Here is a 21,357-nt window from a genome sequence, read left to right as displayed (position 1 = left end):
AGAAAGATGAGAAATCACAGTAGAGAGAAAAGATCATGTATCTGCTTACAGCTTATGAATAAAAACACTGAGTCCACACTGTATTGTCTTCTTGAATCTCATGCTGAGTGGTGCCAACTTGTTCCTCCCAAATGACAGTGGGGCTCACAGACTTTGGTGTCAGGAAGCTGGGACTCGGGAGCATGTCTCACTATTTCATCAGCCTGTCTCAGTAGCTATGTGGCTGAAAGGGACGTGTAAATGCAACTGTTTGGGTAAAAAATATTCTCTGAGCCCAGGTGCTTCTCACGTCTCTGAAAAGTCTTAAGGTTCAATGGTGGTTTCTTAATGGCATTAATCAAAAGCCAGGGTTACAGTGAGGCCAGCTGTAACCAAAAGTAGCCAGCAGATAAGGTTCAGTTTTAGTATTATCTCCTTTTTCTTCATAGTTTGCTAGAGCTTCCATTAACAACGTGCCAGAAACTGGGAGACTTAAAAACAATGAACATTTATTCTCTCACAGTTGGGGAGGCTGGAAGTCTGAAATCAAGGTGTTGGCAGGGCCACACTCCCTCCAAAGGCTCCAGGGGAGGTCCTCCCTTACCTCTTCTAATTTCTGGGGGCTCAGCTGTCCCCTGGCTTGTGGCAGCATCACTCCAGTCACTCCTTGCACCATCACGTGGCCTTTAGTCCCCATGTCTCTACACACTCCTCCCTGTGTCTATTATAAGGACACCAGTCATTAAGGGTGGCTACTACCTCAATAACTTAATTACATCTGTAAAGACCCTATTTCTAAATAAGGTCAATATTCACAGGTCTCAGGGGTTAGGTTTCTGTATATCATTTCCTGGGAAACAACTCAGCCCATAGCAGGGCCCTCTCTTGTTCCAAGGGCTCTGCCTTCCTGCCACAGACTAAGCACTAGGTTACTTCCAGCCTTGCTCCCAACTGTCTTCAAGGATTCCACACTAAGAACGCAGAAAACTCAAGAACAACGTTAAGTGGGCACCTCTGTGGGATCAGAGGATCATCTTTCTTCTCAAAGATGAAGAAAAAGCACCCACTCCTGGCCATCTCCCAGTCCCCTCCCCTGGGTCTTCTGCTTCCCCCTTGACTTGGGTCCCCAGCTGGTTAGTCCAGCCTACTTTGGAAGTGGGTTTCCAGGGCAGTATAGGGCTACTTTTTTTTTTTTTTTGAGGAAAGCCATGGAGGTGGAGCAATTAGTTAGATCTAGACACTTTGCAATGAATACAAGGTAACTTTTTTAAAGACTAGGATAAAAGTCTTAAAAATACTCTAGTGATCAAGCAATTATGCACATTGCAAACTGCCTCATGTCATCATTGTATTTCCTCACACAAACTCCAAGCAGGAGCTGAACTAGCCTTGAGAAGGTAGGAAGGGGATTGGGCAAACTCTACCACTAAATGGTATTACCTGGGCAGGTGGAAGAGGGGAGCCACTCTCTTCTTAGGAGTCCTGCAATTCATCATTTTTGGGGCACAAGTGAAGACCGAACACAACAGAAGTCAAAGCTGTGCCCAATTTTTTAAGACATGACACAACTGTGTTTACCTATCCACAGCTGAGGCTTACAGTATTTTGATTATGCTCTTTTGGGGATCACTGAGATGTCTGCTCTAATGTTATGCAAGTCTTGGATGTCTGTGTGTATGTAAACTGAACCTAAACTGAACCAAAAGGAAATCAGTGAAACCCAACCTACTCAATCCACATATTCCCAATGGCCACCCACCTGCCTCTGGGCATGTTTTCAACAGACAGGCTCTTTAGGAAACCCCCTGCTTCCCAGTGCTCACTGCAAGTACCAGGCACTTCGAAAGCAGAGGAAAAAACTGGCAAGAAACAAAAATTGCAGATGCTTCAGTACTTCATTAGTTTTTTTTATTATCTTATGAGACTGAAATTATTTGAAAAGAATGAGTATTTCTAAGTTTTGGAACATAAAGCTAAACAGACCAAAATGGAATTCTGCTGTCTGTCCTCCACCTCTGCAGGCTCTGGTTTACACTGGAGAATCAGTCAGCTTGAGGGGGGCAAGGGTCAGAGATGGTCCTGTCTGAACTACAGGAGAGACTCACATGTGCATCCCACCTACTTCCTATTCCACCCTGCAAAGTAGCACAACAGGGAGGCTTGGCAAATGGGCAAGGTAGACCCCCTGTGCTCTCCACGGCAAAGCACTCATGCACTCAGCACCACACACAGATCAGAAATTCTTGCTAACAGGCGTGCAGGAGCCACAATGCCTCTCCTCAGCTTGGTTACCCAGGAGAGGTGGGTTACCTGAGAGACGAGGTTGTCATGGGGCAGGTGCAAGCTCTGCTGACAGCCAGCTCAGGTCCTGAGCCAGGGTTGCTGGCTGCTGGGCCTATGCTCTACCCACACAAAATGCCCTCTCAGTTGGCCAAAAGTCAGATGCCATGCCAGCAGATTCAGTCCCTGACCTTTAGGTTGGTAACCCCAAGTTACGAGGGTGTGTGTTTTCACATGCCCACATGTGCTACAGAGAAAAGGCAAAGCACTGCTCTCTCAGCTCAGCCAGGGAACAAGAGGAGCCACAGACTGGCTCATATGGTGACACTCACTCAGCCATTGCCTTCTGGCAGGAGAGCCAGCAATCAGGTGCATGGCAGCCAATGAGGTCTGACTCAAGGCCATACCCTGGCAGCCACCTGGCTCAAAAACTCTGCGTGCATAGGAGGGGAATGCTGGAGTCATATAGATCCAAGAACAGTCTGGGTGAGTGGCCAGATCAAAATAACAAAATGGCCAGTCCTTGCCTCTTTAATGACGTTTGGCACGTTAACACGAGATAAAGACCTCTGGCAGAAAAAATTCTATTACCTAGTTCTACCCCATCCTTAACAAGGGCCCCATTGTATCTCAGGGTTTTAGAATTTCTTCACTCAAAGCCAATTGCAGCCATTTCTCGGGCAGGGAGAAGGATGCCAAAGCAAACAGGACTGGAATCTGGGCAGCAGAATTTCATAGGAATTACACAAATGGAGAATCCATATTTTCAGCAACTGGCCTTATCAAAAGGGTGGCCTGTGGGACACTCTTCTAACTAACTCTTCTCTGTTCTTTCCTTACTATTCCCTAGTCCTTCAGCGGTTCCAGGAGAGAGACTGAAAAACTTTGTTAAAGGATGAACTGAAAACTCATTGTCTTTTCACACAATTTTGTATGTTGTCATTTTCTTCATCATCTTCTCTCTTCTTTTAGAGTGCATGTGCTCCAAGGAGATTTTGCAACTCATTATCTTGTGCCTTTGTTTATTTAGATTTTTGGAAGGAAGTGGTAATTTTCCTGAGACCCAGAATGATTTTAAAAATTAAACAAAACAAAACAAAACACACCCCCCCCCCAAACTTGACATGTGCTTTTTATCAGTTTGATTTCATTGGGAAAATTCATTTCTAATTTCTTTTCAACCAATCCTTTGGCAAGATTTTCATAATTTAAGAGTTAAGGGAACTGTCCAAAAGCAAACTGGTTATGTATTAATAGTCTAGTTCACAAGTGGATCTTTGGTATACTCTGTGATCTTATAATGTACGGGGCACTTTAAAAAAAGTTCTGTCCACTTTCCATATTATTTTGATTTTTCAAATAGGAACCTATTTACAAAGTTGTTATATTAGCATGTTATATTAGCATGTTTCACACGGTCCCAGGATACAAGGCCAATAGACAGATATGCATTGTATTTCTGTATACTAGCATGTATGCAAAATAACTGGAATTCAAAATGGAAAAAATGTCATTTATGACACCATAAAACTATTTAAAAATAGATACATATACTGAAACCAGTAAACACTGCTGAGAAAATTAAAGAAGACTCAGATAAATGAAGAGACATATTCACACATGAAAAATCTTAAAATTATAGATTATACACAATCCTAATAAAATTTTCAGCAGGGTTTTTGGGGTAGAAATTGATAAGCTGATTCACAAATTCACATCAAAATGCAAAGGATCTAGAATTGCCAAAACAAATTTTAAAAAGAACAAGTTGGAGGACTAATACTACCTGATTCCAACACTTACACAGCTACAGTAACTAAGACAGTGGTACTAGCATAAGGAATGACATGAAGATTAATTTAACAGAAATAAGTCTAGAAGTAGACCCTAACGGTCAACTGATTTTCTGACAAAAAAGTGAAAATAATACAATGAAAAAATTATAGCATCTTCACTGAGTGGTACTGTAACAATTGAATGTTCATTTGGAAAACAATGACCCATAATCCTTAACTCACAGCTTAAACAGAAATTAACGTGAAACGGATCACAGACCTAATGAAAAGTGAAAGTGAAAGTCGCTCAGTTGTGTCCAACTCTTTGCGACCCCATGGACCATACAGTCCATGGAATTCTCCAGGCCAGGATACTGGAGTGGGTAGCCTTTTCCTTCTCCAGGGGATGTTCCCAACCCGGGGATCGAACTTAGGTATCCTGCATTGCGGGTAGATTCTTTACCAGCTTAGCCAAAAGGGAAGCCCAAGAATACTGGAGTGGGTAGCCTATCCCTTTCTCCAGTGGATCTTCCTGACCCAGGAATTGAACCGGGGTCTCCTGCATTGCAGGCAGATTCTTTACAAACTGAGCTATGAGAGAAGACCTTTTATAGTAAAGCTAAAACTAGGTAACACATATCTGCAAAAAGCACTTGCATCTAGAACACAGAAAGAATTCTTTCATCTTGACCTAGTAAGAAAGTAAACAGATACGTCACCAAAAAGATATACAAATGGCCAACTGCACAGGAAAAGATGTCATGAGGGAAATGCAAATCAAAACCACAATAAGATACACCCATCAGAATGGCTAAAATTGAAAAGGCTGACAATACCAAGTACTGGTGAGGATGTGGAGCAAATGGGACCCTCATGCATCATTAATAGGCATGTAAAGTCATACTGCTTTGGAAAATATTTTAGTGGTTTCTTACAGAGGTAAACATACACTTTCCAGAAATCCCACTCCTATTTACTGATACCTAAGAAAAACAAAAATATATCCACAGAAAGACTTGTATCTGAATATTGTTATTTATTCATAACAGCCCCAAATTAGAAACAATTCAACCCAAATTATCTATCAATAGGTGAATAATGACATATAGTAACATAATAAATGACATATCCATACTATGAAATATTAAACAATAAAAAATGAACTATGGACACAGGAAACAACATGGCTTTATTTCAAAATATGTGACGTATAAGAGTATGTTGTTTTGACTCCATTTATATGAAACTCTTGGAAACAGATCTAAACAGCTCAGTGATGGATGTGACTAGGGCATGTGGCCTGACTGGGAAGTGGCAAAGGCAACATTTTGGGGTAATGACAATGCCCTCTATCATGCCTTTGGTGGTGGTTATGTGGGTGAATAAATTTGCCAAAATTTACCAAACAATATACTTAATATGTGTGCTCTTTGCTGTGTGAAATTTAGCCCTTAATAAAGTTGACTTAAAAAAACACCAATAGCGAAGTCTCTGCTTAAGCAACATTATCACAGACTTAGTTGCAATCCATGTTTCAAATCACTTAATTTTCTAATCTGCAAAATGAGAAAAATTCTGGTCTGGCCCTGTTTTGGGAAATATTACACAGTTGTTCCTCATTATTTGTGGATTCTGTGTTTTTCCAAAATCACCTAATAACTAAATTTTACTTCTAATCCCAAAAACAGTACCTGTGGTGTTTTTTGTGTGGTCACTACGGACACACACATGTGCAGACTAACAAGAAACTTGAGTTGCTCCTAGATGAGGTCAAAGCAACATTTTTTGCTAATTTCAGCTCTGATACTGTAAAAAAATGTCCTTTCCATGCCACGTCTGTCACACTGTTGTGCTTTTCTGAGGTGCTTTTGATGTTGAAAATGGCTCCCAAGTGGAGTGCTGAAGTATGATCTAGTGTTCCTGAGGGCAAGAAGGATGGGATGCATGGATCATCCGGAGAAAACTCATGTGCTGAGATCAGTTTCATTTGGTCAGGAGTCACAGGGCTGTTGACTGCGAGTTCCATGTTAATGAGTCAACAATATATATTAAATAAGGTGTCTTTAAACAAACATATATACTATAAAGTTATTTATTGGGCCAGTGAACAAAACGTGACTAGAGGCTCATGGAAACCTAACCTGTATTTCCTCTAGGAGCAGTGATTGTGTATCTGCTAGCTCAGTTGGTAGCTTCATGAAACAATTACTATGAATAACAAAAACCCACTGTATATATATTTCTAGTCTTTCTTTCCTTTTTCAGTGAAAAGGCTTTGAGTTTTCACCACCTCAATTACCGCTGTCTGGCTTTTCTCCAAAACGCAAGTCAATTTTATTGGCTATGTGGCTGACTGTGTAGGACAAGGCAGGTCTCATCTCCATTTGATCTGGAAAGTTCAGCTGTGTGGCGATATTCTTGGCTTTCTTTAACTTTCGAAATTTCTACAGCTTTTCCACAAACTACTGTCAAGCTATGCCCATGGATTTCTTCCACCTTTTGTACCTGTTATTTTCTTTAGATACATCGTTCTTTCTTTCCTCAATACTGACAAATACAGAATTTCATTTTTGGAGCCCATCATCCTTCTTGGGAGTGGCGCTGTTTCCAAATCTCTCCCCATGGCATCCGAAGTGTCTGCTTTACCTGTAAGAGCAGAGGCTGAGACGGGCTGCTATCAGTGACAACTCAGGCAAACAGATTTACACTCCTGAATTTAAAAAATTAATGTTGTCAGACACATTTAGTCTCTTATAAACATCTAGCTTTACTTCTGTCATCAACTTTTACACAAAAACTCAACTCATGCAATCACTCCCTGTCAACTTTCCTATACATCAATTTGTAATGTTTTTAAAAGTTGAAAACTAGAAAATTTTAAAAGCTGAAAATTCAATGTTTTCAGTTCTCTTTGGAGACAATTTCACAGTCCTCATTCAGAAGCTTCTTATTTGCTATTCTGGATCATTGTTACCTGAATTAGTTCAGTTTTCCTTCTGTTGTTCAGACAGAAGGAAACAAAACTCAAGAGAAAGATAATTTTCTTTAGAAAGCCACTTCCTTCCTCTAAACAAAAAAAGGCACAGGGAGTTCTCTGTAGCCTACTGTTAGGATTCTGGGCTTTCATTGTTGTGGCTTGGATTCAATCCCTGGTCAGGGCACTAAGATCTTGCAAACTGTGCATGCTCAAAACAAACAAAGAAAATAAACCCCCCTCACAAAAAAAGGCATAGAAAAAAATCTATTGTGAAGATCAGAATACTGTGATCAACCATGGAGGACATGACCATTTTTGTGTGCTTAGACCACCATGTGCTTTCCCTTTTCTGATTATACAATAAGCCCTACACTGCTATTTATTTATTTTTCCTACACTGCTATTAATACACATTGGTAAAGAGGGAAGGAGGATTAAAGAATGGCCTTGTGATGAATCATACTTTTAATGTAAATGAGTATGCGGCCCCTCCAGCCCACCTACCCCTCTCATCCCTGAATATCTAACAAAACACACACAAACAGCATCCCCAGTGGAAGCCCCCCAAAACCTAGAGTAACTGAGAAGTAACTCGATTATATTTTTAATTATTCAAAATTTAAAAGTCAAATTTAAAAACAGGGGCATCTACATTCAGCACACCCATTCACCTTTATAAGAATGTTACTGCACAACATATACAGAAGTGAATCTGAACTCTCACAACACCCTTGGTTCAAACAAGAACATGTTTCTTATACAGGGAGGGGTCTTCAAAGAGCAACCTGCAGCTCAGTGTCCAGGTGGCTGCTCAGGTGTGACCTACTTCAGACCCATACCTGTTTTAAGTTTATGGGACAAACATATCTACTTGAAATGAGCCATCAAAAATATGAGAATTTCAAGTGCTTTTGGTTATTTTTGAGATTTAAACATTTTCTCTGTTTAAAAAACAAAACAAAAATACATTCCTCCTGGAAAGTGAAATATTCCTAAAAGTGTGTGACCATAAGGGAACACAAGCCTCAGACAGAGAAACTTCTACACACAGAGCAGACTCTGATGGAATCTAGGGCATGTGAAATTTATTCCTGGCTCTTGAAAACCTGAATCAACTATCTCCCACAACCACATCCTTTTAAGAGTTATGTTCCTACTATAATACCATCCTGGGAGAAATATGTATTATTTCTAGGTAGAGTTTAAATCTCAAAATAATAATCCTACCAACTGACTCAGTCATTTCACGGTATTCACTTGGGTCAAATGGTGTTTGGAAACTCAGATTGCCCAAGCAGAGGACTCTCCTAAATGGAGTAGCCCACATGCTTGACCTATCAGTTCAGTTCAGTGGCTCAGTAGAATCTGACTCTTTGTGATCCCATGGACTGCAGCACACCAGGCTTCCCTGTCCATCACCAACTTCCAGAGCCTACTCAAACTCATGTCCATCGTGTCAGTGATGCCGCCCAACCATCTCATCCTCTGTCGTCCCCTTCTCCTCCCGCCTTCAATCTTTCCCAGCATCAAGGTCTTTTCCAATGAGTTGGTTCATCGCATCAGGTGGTCAAAGTACTGGAGCTTCAGCTTCAGCATCAGTCCTTCCAATGAATATTCAGGACTGCTTTCCTTTAGGATAGACTGGTTGGCTCTCCTTGCTGTCCAAGGGACTCTCAAGAGTCTTGTCCAACACCACAGTTCAAAAGCACCAATTCTTTGGCGCTCAGCTTTCTTTATAGTCCAACTCTCACATCCATACATGACTACTAGAAAAACCATAGCCTTGACTAGACAGAACTTTGTAACGTCTCTACTTTTTAATCCACTGTCTAGGGTGGTCACAGCTTTTCTTCCAAGGAACAGGCATCTTTTAATTTCATGGCTGCAGTCACCATCTGCAATGATTTTGGAGCACCCCAAAAATAAAGTCTGTCACTATTTCCATTGTTTCCCCATCTATTTGCCATGAAGTGATGGGACTGGATGCCATGATCTTAGTTTTCTGAATGCTGAGCTTTAAGCCAACTTTTTCACTCTGCCCTTTCACTTTCATCAAGAGGCTCTTTAGTTCTTCACTTTCTGCCATAAGGGCGGTATCATCTGTGTATCTGAGTTTATTGATATTTCTCCTGGCAATCTTGAGTCCAGCTTGTGCTTCATCCAGCCCAGCATTTTGCATGATGTACTCTGCATATAAGTTACATAAGCAGCGTAACAATATACAGCCTTGATGTACTCCTTTCCCTATTTGGAAACAGTTTGTTGTTCCACATCCAGTTCTGACTGTTGCTTCTTGACCTGCATACAGATTTTTCAGGAGGCAGGTCAGGTGGCCTGGTATTCCTTTTTTTTTTTTTTTTTCTTTATTTATTTTTTCAGTGGGTTTTGTCATACATTGATATGAATCAGCCATAGAGTTACACGTATTCCCCATCCCGATCCCCCCTCCCACCTCCCTCTCCACCAGATTCCTCTGGGTCTTCCCAGTGCACCAGGCCCGAGCACTTGTCTCATGCATCCCACCTGGGCTGGTGATCTGTTTCACCATAGATAGTATACATGCTGTTCTTTCGAAACATCTCACCCTCACCTTCTCCCACAGAGTTCAAAAGTCTGTTCTGTACTTCTGTGTCTCTTTTTCTGTTTTGCATATAGGGTTGTCGTTACCATCTTTCTAAACTCCATATATATGTCTTAGTATGCTGTAATGTTCTTTATCTTTCTGGCTTACTTCATTCTGTATAATGGGTTCCAGTTTTATCCATCTCATTAGAACTGGTTCAAATGAATTCTTTTTAATGGCTGAGTAATATTCCATGGTGTATATGTACCACAGCTTCTTTATCCATTCGTCTGCTGATGGGCATCTAGGTTGCTTCCATGTCCTGGCTATTATAAACAGTGCTGCAATGAACATTGGGGTGCACGTGTCTCTTTCAGATCTGGTTTCCTCAGTGTGTATGCCCAGAAGTGGGATTGCTGGGTCATATGGCAGTTCTATGTCCAGTTTTTTAAGAAATCTCCACACTGTTTTCCATAGCGGCTGTACTAGTTTGCATTCCCACCAACAGTGTAACAGGGTTCCCTTTTCTCCACACCCTCTCCAGCATTTATGGCTTGTAGACTTTTGGATAGCAGCCATCCTGACTGGCGTGTAATGGTACCTCACTGTGGTTTTGATTTGCATTTCTCTAATAATGAGTGATGTTGAGCATCTTTTCATGTGTTTGTTAGCCATCTGTATGTCTTCTTTGGAGAAATGTCTGTTTAGTTCTTTGGCCCATTTTTTGATTGGGTCATTTATTTTTCTGGAATTGAGCTTCAAGAGTTGCTTGTATATTTTTGAGATTAATCCTTTGTCTGTTTCTCCATTTGCTATTATTTTCTCCCAATCTGAGGGCTGTCTTTTCACCTTACTTATAGTTTCCTTTGTAGTGCAAAAGCTTTTAAGTTTCATTAGGTCCCATTTGTTTAGTTTTGCTTTTATTTCCAATATTCTGGGAGGTGGGTCATAGAGGATCTTGCTGTGGTTTATGTCGGAGAGTGTTTTGCCTATGTTCTCCTCTAGAAGTTTTATAGTTTCTGGTCTTAAATTTAGATCTTTAATCCATTTTGAGTTTATTTTTGTGTATGGTGTTAGAAAGTGTTCTAGTTTCATTCTTTTACAAGTGGTTGACCAGCTTTCCCAGCAGCACTTGTTAAAGAGGTTGTCTTTTTTCCATTGTATATCCTTGCCTCCTTTGTCAAAGATAAGGTGTCCATAAGTTCGTGGATTTTGGTATTCCTTTCTCTTTAATTTACCAGTTTTCTGTGATCCACACAGTCAAAGGGTTTGGCATAGTCAATAAAGCAAAAGTAGATGTTTTTCTGGAACTCTCTTGCTTTTTCGATGATCCAGCAGATGTTGGCAATTTGATTTCTGGTTCCTCTGCCTTTTCTAAATCCAGCTTGAACATCTGGAAGTTCGTGGTTCATGTACTGTTGAAGCCTGGCTTCAGAATTTTGAGCATTACTTTGCTAGCTTGTGAGATGAGTGCAATTGTGCGATAGTTTTGAGTATACTTTGGAATTGTCTTTCTTTGGGACTGGAACGAAAACTGACCTTTTCCAGTCCTGTGGCCACTGCTTAAGTTTTCCAGATTTGTTGGCATATTGAGTGCAGCACTTTTACAGCATTGAACAATTCAGAAAACATTTATTAACTTCCTTGTATTCACAATTTTTAAAATCTCTCCATCCACCCAACATTCAATGCACACCAGTAGGGTAGCACTGGGCTTGGCACCTGGAAATTGAACCACACTAAAATATACAAGCTAGCAGCTTGTATATTTGTAGATAAATATATGATATTTATATCATATAATACATTGTGGACAAACAAAGCCACTAAAATAAGTTTTCTGCCACAGCAACGCTCAAAATATAGCACTAAACTGGAGGAAGGAACAATAACTGCCCCCAGGGATAATGGGTAGGTATCACAGAAAAGAAAAACTGGGGTTGCTTGTTTTTACCTTTCATCATGATATCTTACAACACATATGACAATACAGACATGAGCACCAGTCTCCATGTACCCGTGACCTGGCTTAAATGATTAGGACCTCAGCCGCTTTTGGTTCACGGAAACCCTCATGTGCTGCCACTCAACCCTTTGTTTTGCTCTGAAAGCCAGTCCTCAACATTTTTATCTGTGCTTGAAGACCGACCTGGAAAGGATCTTCGATGAGTAACACTCACCTCCCCATCTATTTTTCTGCTTGCGACCCTGCCAGAGTCATATATCCTAATTCCTGCTGGTGCCACCAAAACCTGGGCTGGTTCAGGGCAGATACCTAAGACGTTACGGGCCCCTCTGAGCTGGGTGCAGGGCAAGACAGAACTGACCCAATGAAACCCCATCCTGCTCACCGGGAGTGCTGACCACATTCTTCCAGCCCTCAGTGCTCTTAAAACTGCTGTTTCTTTAGAAGCTTACTGAGCACCTAATGTTTGTATACAATGTGTTACAGTCCACCTTGGACTTCCCTTATAGCTCAGTTGGTAAAGAATGTGCCTGCAATGCAGGAAACCCCGGTTTGATTCTTGGGTCGGGAAGATCTGCTGGAGAAGGGATAGGCTACCCACTCCAGTGTTCTTGGGCTTCCCTTGTGGCTCAGTTGGTAAAGAATCTGCCTGCAATGCAGGAGACCTGGGTTTGATCCCTGGGTTGGGAAGATCGCCTGGAGAAGGGAAAGGCTACCCACTCCAGTATTCTGGCCTGGAGAACGCCATGGACTGTATAGTCCATGGGGTCACAAAGACTCAGACACGACTGAGTGACCTTCACGTCACAGTCCCCAGTCCCATGTGCCCTTTGCAACCTCAGACTGTATAGGTCTTGCCCTGGGGGCTAGCTGCCCCAGAGTTGCGTCCTGTCACCACCTTGATCTTCCCTGGGTGGGGAGCCTGGTGCATCTGAATGTCTGGGCTATCTACCCCCCATCCCTCCAGAGTTTCCTCTCAACGTGCACGCAGTTAGTTACCTAACCCAGAGCATGACCCTGGACTCCCTCTCCAGCATAATCTGTCTGTTCCTTTGAGGCCATCCACCACTGTCTACCTCCATCATCACCCTTCTGACCAGGCGCCCACAACATCTCAGGTCTCTGTGCTCTTACCTGGGAAGCTCCATTTCTCTCATTGATGATGAAAGTCACACCTACTGTGCTCTGGCACACATGCACTATCTCACAAGAGTCCATGCCACCAAGACATCATCACCTTCATTTTGCTGATGGGGAAACTGAGGATGGGCACCTCAGCCATAGTCCCAGAACTATTGTGCTGAAGGGCCCAGACTTGAGCAAAACCACAAGTCCCAGCGATCCCTGATCTAAAATTCTTAGTGTGTCTAATAAACAATATCTGCAAATCGGAAACTCCACAGAATTCTCCTTGTGGGATGTTTCTGTTTTCCAAATGGGCTTCATGGTTTCTCTAGTTTTATAGTTGTTTTGGTTAGAGGTTTCAGTTTCTTTAAGCCATATTTAAACACAACCATATTTTAAAATGATGAAATTTTAGGTATTTCCATTACAGAGCTCCACAATAATGCAAGGGCACAAAGAGCCATATAGATATGAACTGAAATGCCACATGGGTCAGTGACTTGATTTCCAAGAACAAAGTAGAGGTTAACAGCAGAATCAACAGAAGGAACCTGGGTTTTAATGTTAATATAGTGAGACTATATCAAGGGTGATGGTCATAATTTTCTAAATGGCAAAATGTTATATTTAGAGTTTTGAGAGCACATTTCAAGATCATTTAGTCCAACCTTCCTCATTTTACAGACGAGGAAACTGAAGCACAGAAGTTAGGCAGGTTACCTGAGCCAAATTCATTCTTTTGCCTCTGGCTGTCCACATACATACCAGAACCTTACTGTGATTAAGAAGTGACATCACATACTCTATAACCCAAGAGACAGAGAAACACAACTCTTTATCTACCTTTTGATATCTTGATTTTCCACTTAAAGGTCATGTTAAATTTGAGGTTAAACCAACACAAAGTTGTAGGCTTAACAGTATTCGACTGTGTCAATCAGGAACATGCGCAGTTCAGAGCCAAAACTTTATGCTTTTCCAGAACCATAAGAGGCAATGTAAGCTGTAGGTACCTGTTTGAAGTGAGGGCTATTTAAGGCTATTCAGAAATTTGGCATGTTCTTCTCCTCTTGGTAACAAGGTTTCTCCTCCTATCTTTGGACCTGTCTTTTCCTAGAAAAAGAGAAACAGTTTAATAAGAAATGGGTCAATAGTATTTGCATGGGTCACTAAAATCTATCACGTTACAGAGGACATACCTTTAACATTCCGTCCCGTTCCCATTTGAAGAGGCCACAGTTACTAAAACAGAAAAGATGGGATTGACTCAGTGATGAGGTTACAGGTCCACACACATGAAGATAATAGTGCTCCTTGACTTTTGAGATCCATCTCATTTAAGCCAAAGCTCACTAAGGTGAGGTTCATATTCCAGTTTACATTCTACTGCTACTGAAAATACACACACCAGTGATCTGAGCAATGGTTTGAAGTCTGTCAAGAGCCAGATACTTCAGAAAAGGAATTTCAAATGGTAGGGCTGAATAGGGCTATGCACTCTACAGGTGAGGAGAGTGAGCCTGGTTTCCAGTGAAGGTCACTGGGATGACCCTCAGACTGAGAAAGCCAGCCTACAGCAAGAAGAAGCCCATGGCTTGTTCCTTTCTCCTTTTCTGGAACTCAACGGTTGTGGTAAGAGAGGATTACTCTTCCTTTGGGTTTGAACAATGCTTTCCAGTTTTCAGTAGTGAGAACAGGGAAGACAGTGATATCTTGACTTTTCCACTGAAAGGGCACTGTTTAGTTTGGGGCCAAAGCAACACAACAGGAAGAAAATCTTTTCCTGGTCCAGAGATTTTTCACTCTCTTTAGTCAAAGGCCCTAGAGATTCATTCTCATTGTTTAACATGGTAGTTGAGTCCAACCCTGAGAAGGCAGGGGGATACTATGGGGAGAGCTTATTTTCTAGCAATTTTACACTGAGGAGAGAGAAACAAATGAAATACAGTGAAGTCATGGGACTGTGGCTCCCAGTTGCCTTGGATATGAGAGGGTCTTGGGCATAGGGCCACCCCATCAGGCTCATCCTTTCTCCCCATCTTCCTTAGACACCACTCTGAGCATCAGCTGCAAAGGACTTAGCCTGGAGCCTCTCCATCACGTTCCCCAGCTACAGACCTGTTCAGTATCTATTGAGAGAACTTTCACAGCCTACTACCAGATCAATGATGATACTACACACAGCTCACTGTCAATTATAACATGTGGGCCAACTCCAGTCTGCCACAGTTTTCATGAATTTTTTTTGAACACAGCCATGTCTATTTGAGTATTACTTATGACTGGCACAACAACATGTTTGAGTAGTGGTGAAACAGACCACAGGGCTGGCAAAGCCTAATGTAATTACCATTTAGCCTTTTACTGAAAAAGTTTGCCCATTTCTTGCTCTAGATCAAGAATTGACAAGAGAGAGACCAGAGAAAGCACAAGTTCTTAACAAAGTAACAGTGCCACCTGGGGGCTGAAAAGCATCAAATTCTTTCATTTGAGTTGCACTTAGTCCTTATCCTTAATGATCACATTTCTCTGATACTCTATTGTTTTACACAAGTTCTTGCTATTACAATATTGTGGAGAGAAGTCAAGTATCAGTATATGAATAAGTACTTTAAACAATTCTAATCTCAATTGTTAAAAAAAATGCACAAACCAGCTCTGATAAGGGGATGAACCAGCATGGGGTTTGGGTTCCTCCACCCCCACCCTCATTCCAAATCAGCTGTGGAGAAACTTGATATGAGAGTGAAGTTTGGGCTCCAGGAAATAAACAACAACCCAAATGAAATAAGTGAACAACAACAAAAGTAGTGAGGATATGCTGGTGAAACATTCTAGGGAAGACTAAAAGTGATAGCGAAATTGCCTCAAATTCCAAAGAATCAACATCATACAACCCACACCACCCAGGTTCCATTTAGTCAATAAACATTTCTGATAACCTAGTGTCAGGCACTATATTTAGTATTGGGGGTACAGTTGTGAAAGGGGAAGGATCCCTTCCCTCCAGGAGCAGCTGGGGAGATCCAGGAGCTGTAAGAAGGCACAGAACAAGGCTGACTCTCTCGGGGTCAAGGACCGTCTGAAGTTTCTAGGGAACAGCATTACCCGGGAATTGCAAAAAGGTTCAGGAAGCCTATGGGACCAAGAACCCCAGGAATTCTTATACCTGCAGTGCTTCTGGGGGAGTCTGTCAAGGGAGATAGTTCTGCTTCCACAGGGACACTTGAAAAACCTCTTCACACCGTCATGCCAGTGGTAGTCATGCTGCTCGCTGACGCAGGTCTCCAGAGGCTTGAAGTGGGTGTAGGCACACTGCACAGAACCAGCACAAAGATCTGGTCAAGAGGTCTGAAGGAGAGAGGAGCCAGCTGCCATGAACGCGGCCTGTTCCTCAGAACTTCCGTTCTCTTGTCACTACCAGGCAGTGACTAGTGGAGTTACCATCTTTCAGGTGTAGTGATCCCTGTGATTTCTTGACTTTCCCCCTATTAATACCATTTTTTCTCATGTTTGTCCCAACTTCAGGTGTAAAATTCACAGTAATCTTCTGTGACAATCAAGACAATAGCTAGGGAGAAGAAGAAAAGGACTGGAAATTTCTAAGTAGCTTTAGTTGGGCTTCCCTGGTGGCTCAGAGGTTAAAGTGTCTGCCTGCAGTGCGGGAGACCTGGGTTCAATCCCTGGTTTGGGAAGATCCCCTGGAGAAGGAAATGGCAACCCACTCCAGTATTCTTGCCTGGAGAATCCCATGGATGGAGGAGCCTGGTGGGCTACAGCCCACGGGGTCACAAAGAGTCGGACACGACTGAGCGACTTCACTTTAGTTGGTCTACCCTGTATTCACTCTAGTCCCTGATTATAAGACTACAGATTATAGGCATGGGGCCTATTTGGGAAGGATGATAAGCTGCTTTTTCACTTTCTCTTACAAGGCCTCTGAAAAGGATTATAAGCTTATTACTACTCCTATTTCATAAGCGGTAAAACCAAGAAAGAGCTTAAGTAATTTAATTTTGATCCTTAAAAGGACTGAACATAACAAGAAATGGTAGGTGAAGGTTGAAACAGAGTCAGGACAGTGCTATGTAATTTCTGATAATCACACTGAGTCTAGATGAACAACTTTTGGCCTTGGCAGCCTCAAAGAGGGCAGAGTACAGTGGTACGCCAATTGTGTTAGGCAAAATAATCCTCTCATGATACTCTCACCCTATTCCCTGGAACTCACAAGTATGTTATGTTACTGGCAAAGGGGAATTCAGGTTGCAGATGGAATGAAGGTTGCTAATCAGTTAAGACTGGGAAATTATCCTGGATTGTCCAGGTGGGCCCAAAGGATTCACAAGAGTCCTCAAGGGTGGGAGAGAGGAAAGGAGGTTGGAGCCATGTGCTGAGAGGACCCCACCTCCTACTGTTAGTTCTGATGATGGAGGAAGGGGCTATGAGTCAAGGTATGTAGGCAAGCTATAGAAGCTGGAAAAGGCAAGGACATGGATTCTCCCCTAGAGATCTAGAAAGGAAAGCACCCTACTGACACCTGGATTTCACCCCAGCAAAACCCATATAAAATTCTGACCTATAGAACTGTTAGACAATACATCTGTGCTGTTCTGAGCCCCCAGTTGGTGGTCATTTGTTAAGCAGCAACAGGAAAGGAATACACCAGCTCTGTCCTAATATGGCCATCTTGTCAGAGGAAAAGCTGTCATCTAAGGGAAAGGCTTTACTGATTCCCAAGGGTCTACACTTTCTCAAAGGAGTAGTTGGTTCAGTGCTGCCCCCCAAATATAAAGGAGAATCTAAGGTTTTAAAAATAAAGTCAGAGAAAGTTGTAAGCTAAGCCTTTTCTTCCTCTTACACATGCTCACAATGCTGATTAGTCATGCAGGCATATTCAAAAGGAATGGTAATGCCAGGAAACATGTATAGAAAGAACTTTTCTGGGCGACATTTACGTTAGGCCCTGAGCAGAAGGGAACAAAAGTGGTTGATCACATCTGATGCCAAGTCAAATTTTTCAATTAAGGCCCCAGGGACTGGGAACCAAGGATTGAGGACATGTTAAAACTTGAGAAGGGTGGCTTCCCTGGTGGCTCAGTGGTAAAGAATCTACCTGCAAGAGATGGGTACAATCCTTGGGTCAGGAAGATCCCACATGCCACAGAGCCACTAAGTCCATGTGCCACAACTACTGAGCCTGTGCTCTAGAGCCCACAAGCCGCAGTTACTGAATCCCGTGCTCCCAGAGCCTGTGTTCTGCAACAAGAGAAGCCAAAGCTGTAACTAGAGAGCAGTGCTCCCAATGGCTGCAACTACAGAAAAGCCCACAAAGTAATGAAGACCCAGCACAGCCAAAAACAAACAAGCAAACCTGAGGAGGAGAGATAACACTGGGGTCCTGCCTGATTAAATGACCCCAAACCCAGGCAGGGTGTAGGCCTTGGTCACAAAACATGGCCCCACACCCCACTGAGTCTCCACACCCTGCAAGGTTACAGAGCCCACAGACAGGCCATAGGGAAAGCTGTCTCCTGCACTCACCGTCTTGCATGTCACAACTCGACATTTTACTTCCCGGGTGTTTCTCATCGTTTCTTCCATTTGTTCTTTTTTCACCAGAGGCTCAAAATAGCGTTCCTGCAGCTCAGCCTCAGCCTGGAGTGACATGATACCCAGAAGACCTTGAACCAAATCTGATATAGACTCAGGCAGTTGTTTAATAATAATCAAATCAGACCTGAAGAAACAAGCTAACTGTATGAACACATGGCTCAATGAACTGCAACCCAAAAGATGGTAAGTAGAAATAAGCCCTTAATGGACAAATAGAAGGCATGAAAGCATTTGGTGATGTGTAAGATGCTAAATACAAATTTAAACTACTGACATGATTAGCAGTGTCACGAGCTCAAGTGTGCCCCAGAAGGGAATTGTTTCCATTGTTCCAACACAGACTAGTTTATGGGAGGTGCTGGATGCCTCCCCAGTGATGGCACCCCATCTGTTTGATTCTATTCTTCAGACCAAGCACTTGGCAGGAGCAATCCCTGCTTGTCTGGAACAATGTGTAGAAGGTGTGAGGGCAGAGAGCTATTCATGACAGAATGTGGTCACATTTCAAGTCAGCACAGCTGAACAAGGCATAAAGTGCCAGGGAATTTGGCTCTATAGTATTTCAGGGTCTGCTTGAGCTCCTCTCCTAAGTCTCGAGTCCAGTAGAAAAATATTTAATTGTCTCCTTAGTCCTTTATTAACCAAAAGAAAGGTAGATCATTTGGCATATTGGCAGTAAATAAGGGACATTTAAAAACTCTGCTGTAACACTTTTTTTGTTATCTCAGTGACCACTACCCCGGCTACTGACAGGGACCACAAACGCTACACCTTCTACAGTGCACGCCAACAGTACCTCATACATCAAAGGATGTTCTGAATGTTCTACAGGGCATCCACATTGATAGAAAACCTATTGGAACTTTTGAACCTAATAGCTTTATTTATATACAACCCTACAATACTTGTGCATGGTTTTAATATACACTGACTACTCCTAAAGTGCAACTGGACAAATCCTATGGTTATGGAGGGACAACTCTGCTTTGATATCTTGTACAACACAGTAACTTGATATTTTTATAAAGTTATTATAAAATATGGACTGAAACACTTTAATACCAAAGTCAATTTAAATAATGTTGAATGATACTCTTCAAAGCAACAAAGGCAAAGCTAAAATATATTAGCAATATTCCTATTCTTCAAAATAAATTGAAACAAACAAACATACAACTAATGTCTCAGCTGAGGTTACAGGAACAAATTCTGAGTCCCATGACAGAACACCCGAGTCAGAGGATAGCTCTGTTACCTGTGACCTTCTGGGCTCTTTCTTACCTCTTTTAAAATCCCTGTGTGCTTCGATTTTGCTTTTAGAATTGTCTGAAATTCCTCAGATTCCACGTAGGCAAGTTGTTCTCTCCTTTTTTTCTTGGCAGGCTCCAATTCATCCTCAGCTAGAGCAGAATGAAAGTGTGAGCTGTCAGAGGAACTGCAGAGAGTCAGTGTGCCTCACCAACTCAGCTTCCCCCAGCTCTGTGTTCGCCGCCGTAAGACCCTTCAAACTGAATTTACCTCCCCTGGAGGCTCTTGGAAGAAGTGAATTGAGAAGTACAATCTAGAATGGAGGGAGGGGATGGCAGGTTTGATCACTAAATTATAATCTCTTTTTCACCTTAAAATAAGGGCCAATTATGAAAAGAGGTAACAACAACAAAATTCCTATCTACAAATTGAGGTTAAAGTGACAGCTGTCAGCTTCAGTTTTAAAAATTAAAACAGGGCAATTTAAAACAAGGTCTGCTCCTTTAAAGCAAAGTAAATCTTTATACTAACATATAGGTGCAAAGATCCAATTAGTAATCTCAAGATTTTAAATTGTACATAATCTCACTTTAATTCAATGTGATTATAAAAAACAATCAGTTCCAGCTGCAGAAATTTTACTGAGGTACTCTCCATAGAGGAAAAGTGGAAAAAAAATAATGACTTTTGATGTCGAGGGCTTCCCTGATAGCTCAGTTGGTAAAGAATCTGCCTGAAATGTGGGAGACCCCAATTCGATTCCTGGGTTGCGAAGATCCGCTGGAGAAGGGATAGGCTACCCACTCTCAGTATTGGGCTTCCCTTGTGGCTCAGCTGGTAGAGAATCTGCCTGCAGTGTGGGAGACCTGGGTTCGATCCCTGGGTTGGGAAGATCCCCTAGAGAAGGGAAAGGCTACCCACTCCAGTATTCTGGCCTGGAGAATTCCCTGGACTGTATAGTCCATGGGGGCACAAAGAGTAGGACACGACTGAGCAACTTTCACTTTCAGTCTTTAGGCTGATTGTGTTTTGGAATGTTTCCTCTATAAGTAGTGTCTCTTTCCCACTGGACAGCTTCCCATTTGCAGTACCTTGAGGAGAAAGTGTGCTGTTCTTTTCTACACGTTCCTTCACTTCCAGGACATCCTGGGGTTCCTTTAGCTTCTTAATGCTATTTGGGTCTGTTTTTGTAAGAATCTGGCCTTTTGACCTTAATTTGGTTATAGCAGCTAACTAGGAAAACAGAAAAGAGAGGGAGATAAAAATCTAAATAAGATAGGTGTCTGTAGCTCTGTATCCCTTTCCAGTGATTAACCAGTGAATTCTGGCAGTTCTCAAATATACATTAGCAAAATCTATCTTCATTTTACTTAGCATTATTAACATAATTATTAAAACTTCAAAGAAGGAAAGACAGGTCTCTAAGTTAGCAAACCAAATCTCAGTTTATTTTTTAACTTCAGATAGTCTGTAAGCTTTTAGATCCATAAAGGAACCACATAAACATTTTAGAAGTTTGTTTCAGGACAGAAAAAAGATAGAATTCCAAGTCTGTCACTTACTAGTTTATAACCTGACTTAATTGTTCAGCTTCAGTTTCTACATTTGTAAAATGAAGATGACAGATGACAACCCTATCTTTTAGGGCTGCAGTTGTAAGGATAAAACGAGATAACGCAAGCCAAGCATGTACTTGTACACAGTAAATAGTATGTATGCACAAATCACAGACACAGAATAATAGTAACATAGGTGTGTAACTGCTATTATTATTACTGAAGGTGGCTTGCCTTGCAGCTAGCCTTTGCTCTTCATGTGATTCTAGCTG

General features: G+C 41.9%; 1 protein-coding gene across 8 annotated transcripts in view; it reads right to left on the bottom strand.

Annotated features, from left to right (window-relative positions):
* Positions 1-5,204: 5,204 nt before the first annotated feature.
* MCM10 (minichromosome maintenance 10 replication initiation factor) overlaps positions 5,205-21,357 on the bottom strand; it is a 38,401-nt gene continuing 22,248 nt past the window's right edge. For 6 of the 8 annotated variants that reach the window (XM_061126235.1, XM_061126231.1, XM_061126238.1 and 3 more), the window contains 7 exons: positions 20,621-20,762; positions 19,563-19,681; positions 18,210-18,323; positions 15,835-15,980; positions 13,865-13,907; positions 13,679-13,778; positions 5,205-6,695 (listed from right to left, as the gene is read on the bottom strand). In XM_061126235.1, coding sequence (XP_060982218.1) covers positions 13,695-13,778; positions 13,865-13,907; positions 15,835-15,980; positions 18,210-18,323; positions 19,563-19,681; positions 20,621-20,762 — 648 coding nt within the window. In that variant the 3' untranslated portion in view covers positions 5,205-6,695; positions 13,679-13,694. Of the gene's footprint in view, positions 6,745-13,678; positions 13,779-13,864; positions 13,908-15,834; positions 15,981-18,209; positions 18,324-19,562; positions 19,682-20,620; positions 20,763-21,357 lie in introns of all 8 variants that reach the window. The other 2 variants (XM_061126233.1, XM_061126232.1) reach the window with 2 other exon arrangements.

This window comes from Dama dama, chromosome 23 (genome assembly GCF_033118175.1).
Source record: "Dama dama isolate Ldn47 chromosome 23, ASM3311817v1, whole genome shotgun sequence".
NCBI lineage: Eukaryota > Metazoa > Chordata > Mammalia > Artiodactyla > Cervidae > Dama > Dama dama.
The sequence above is the reverse complement of the archived record's forward strand: the minus strand, read 5'-3'. Positions and strand labels throughout refer to the sequence as shown.